The 2,648-nt window shown below is 35.8% G+C and overlaps 1 protein-coding gene across 1 annotated transcript; it reads left to right on the top strand.

Moving 5' to 3' along the window:
* The first annotated feature begins 294 nt into the window (after positions 1-294).
* Positions 295-2,035, top strand: LOC139892784 (glycosyltransferase family 92 protein Os08g0121900). Its single transcript, XM_071875908.1, has one exon. The coding sequence runs from the start codon at positions 295-297 to the stop codon at positions 1,933-1,935; it is 1,641 nt and encodes a 546-aa protein (XP_071732009.1). The 3' UTR covers positions 1,936-2,035.
* Positions 2,036-2,648: the final 613 nt, after the last annotated feature.

Below are 2,648 nucleotides of genomic sequence, written 5' to 3'. Positions count from 1 at the left end.
TACTACAATTACAATTTACAGTAACATTTACGGTGTAGTCCGTAACACATACGGAGTATAATAATAATAAATGGGTATAATACATAGATAATTACATTATATTTATATTTTACATTACATTACATAATAATAATTCATAAATTCATAATAATTCTTACGGAGTAAAAAAAAAAAAGAGGTTAATAGGGGAAATATGTAATTTTAATGCTTAATAAGGTGATATATGATATTTTCTCAAAAAAAAAAAACATACTCCATATAAATTTAGCCACTTTTCTTACACTCCTTCAAAATATGGCCCTAAAGATACGTACACTTTTTCTGTACGTATCGATTTCCGTCGTCTCCTTCGCCGCCATATACCACCTCTTATCACCAAATCGCAAATTCTCCTCCAATTCTCTTCAATTAAATCATCAACAAACTCCACAGATTCCTCACATATCAAACACAATAGTCGTTAACCTAATTGACAACTATTCGACTTCAATTTTGTTTCCAGCATGGGAAGTAATCGTAATCGTATCATCAGAAAACAAGTTTGATAAAAATAATACTAATTATTCGTCTAATCACTTCTGTTTATTCGACACGATTGAGACTTCTCCGGCTAGGTTTTCCGGCGCGTTGACGTATCCTGATCGGAAAACGTACACGTGTCTTCTTCCGAAGCGAGTTCGCCGGAGACTTCCGTTTCGTCAACCGTTACTGACTGATTCGACGGATCATTCTCCTGTAACTACACCGGCGTCGGAGCTTCTCAGGTGGAACTTTATCGTTTATGAAATTTATAAAACGGAAAACGATGTCGTTTTGTTTGCGAAAGGGATCAATAATCGTCAGGGAGTTAATAGAAGTCCAACGGAATTTAAATGTGTTTTTGGTGATGATATAGTTAACGGCGTTACAACTTCAGTTAAAAGTTCGTTACAAGAAGTGTTTAGATGTGAACAGCCTGAATTAACGGCGTTTAGTCAAACTCCAGTCAAAGCGTCTCTGTTGGTTGTAAAAACTAACCAAATGGTTCCGTCTATAGCATACTATTATAATAACACGTCCCGGGGTACAGTAGCAATTAGCAACTGTAATGCAAAATCACTATTGTGCGCATGTACCATGGTTTTCAATGTGGCTAAGTTTTTGAAAGAATGGGTGATTTACCATTCTAAAATTGGGGTTGATAAGTTCATATTGTACGATAATGGTAGCGATGACAATCTACAAAGCGTTGTTGATTTGTTAAAATCGAGGGGGTATGATATTGAGACGCGTTTTTGGCTCTGGCCGAAAACTCAAGAGGCGGGTTTTTCACATGCTGCATTGCATTTGAAAAACTCATGTAAGTGGGTGATGTACATTGATGTTGACGAGTTCGTGTATTCACCACAATGGGCGAATACACAACTGTCAAGATTACTTTTACCGTCACTTTTACCTAAATATCCGTATGGTCAGTTGACCATACGGTGTTATGAGTTTGGGCCATCAAAACAGAAGAAGCACCCGTCGATGGGGGTCACGCAAGGTTACAATTGTAAGAAAAGACTTGAAAACCGACACAAATCGATTGTTTATCTTGATGCGATTGATGAATCTTCGTTAAACGTGATTCATCATTTTAAGATGAAAGATGGGTACAAGAGCAAGAAAATGGGCCTTGAAAAGATGGTAGTGAACCATTATAAGTACCAAGCATGGCCCGAGTTCAAGGCGAAGTTTAGAAGACGAGTGTCCGCTTATGTTGTGGATTGGACCCGTTCGGAGAATTTGAAATCGAATGATCGGGCTCCTGGGCTTGGGCATCTTGCGGTTGAGCCCAAAGGGTGGGAGGGGAAATTTTGTGAAGTGTATGATAACCGTTTAAAGAATTTAACTAGGAGGTGGTTCGGGCTCCGGAACGGGCAATCGGGTTTTCTTATGGAATGGCAAAATTGATGTACGGAGTTTAAATATTAAGTGGTCGAATTATTTTTTATGAGGTAACAAACTTGGACAAAGTTATACAAGTAATGAATAGACGTATTGGATTTAGAGACATGGGGAAGTCATCAGTGGCGGATCCAGGATTATATGTCACTGGGGGCAAATTTTTTAAAGAAAATACGGGTTACTAAAGCAGTTGAATACATCTTAAAAATGATATACTCCCTCTGTTCCAAATATATTGTCTCCAGACAAAAAACACACAGTTTAAAAAAAAGTACCTGTCACATGTACTTTTTTATTCACTTTCCAGACTTACCTCTTACTTTTTACCTATCTTTTGTCTTACATTTTGAGGATGTCGATGGGTTATCTGGTGATAATAGCAACTAGCATGTTACTTTTATATAAAAAACTTGAAATTTACTCCCTTCGTCTCAATACTCCCAATACAAGTAACTATTATTGACTTTTCAAATATTATATAATATAAATATAAATATAAATATAAATACAAATATTCACAAATAAAATTAAAAAATAAAATTTTTAAAAAAAGTTCATAGTAGACACTTGTAATGAAAGAATAATAAGCTAATCCATGTCTAAAAAACTATGGAGCAGGGAAAATGAAGGATGGAAGTGAAAGCAATGAGCATGTGAGCCTCTGAGGCCTACGATTTACACATTAATTTTAATTTTAATTTTAAATTTAAATGAGGCAT

Source organism: Rutidosis leptorrhynchoides, chromosome 2 (genome assembly GCF_046630445.1).
Source record: "Rutidosis leptorrhynchoides isolate AG116_Rl617_1_P2 chromosome 2, CSIRO_AGI_Rlap_v1, whole genome shotgun sequence".
In the NCBI taxonomy this organism is placed as follows: domain Eukaryota; kingdom Viridiplantae; phylum Streptophyta; class Magnoliopsida; order Asterales; family Asteraceae; genus Rutidosis; species Rutidosis leptorrhynchoides.
This window is presented reverse-complemented; position numbering and strand designations above follow the sequence as displayed.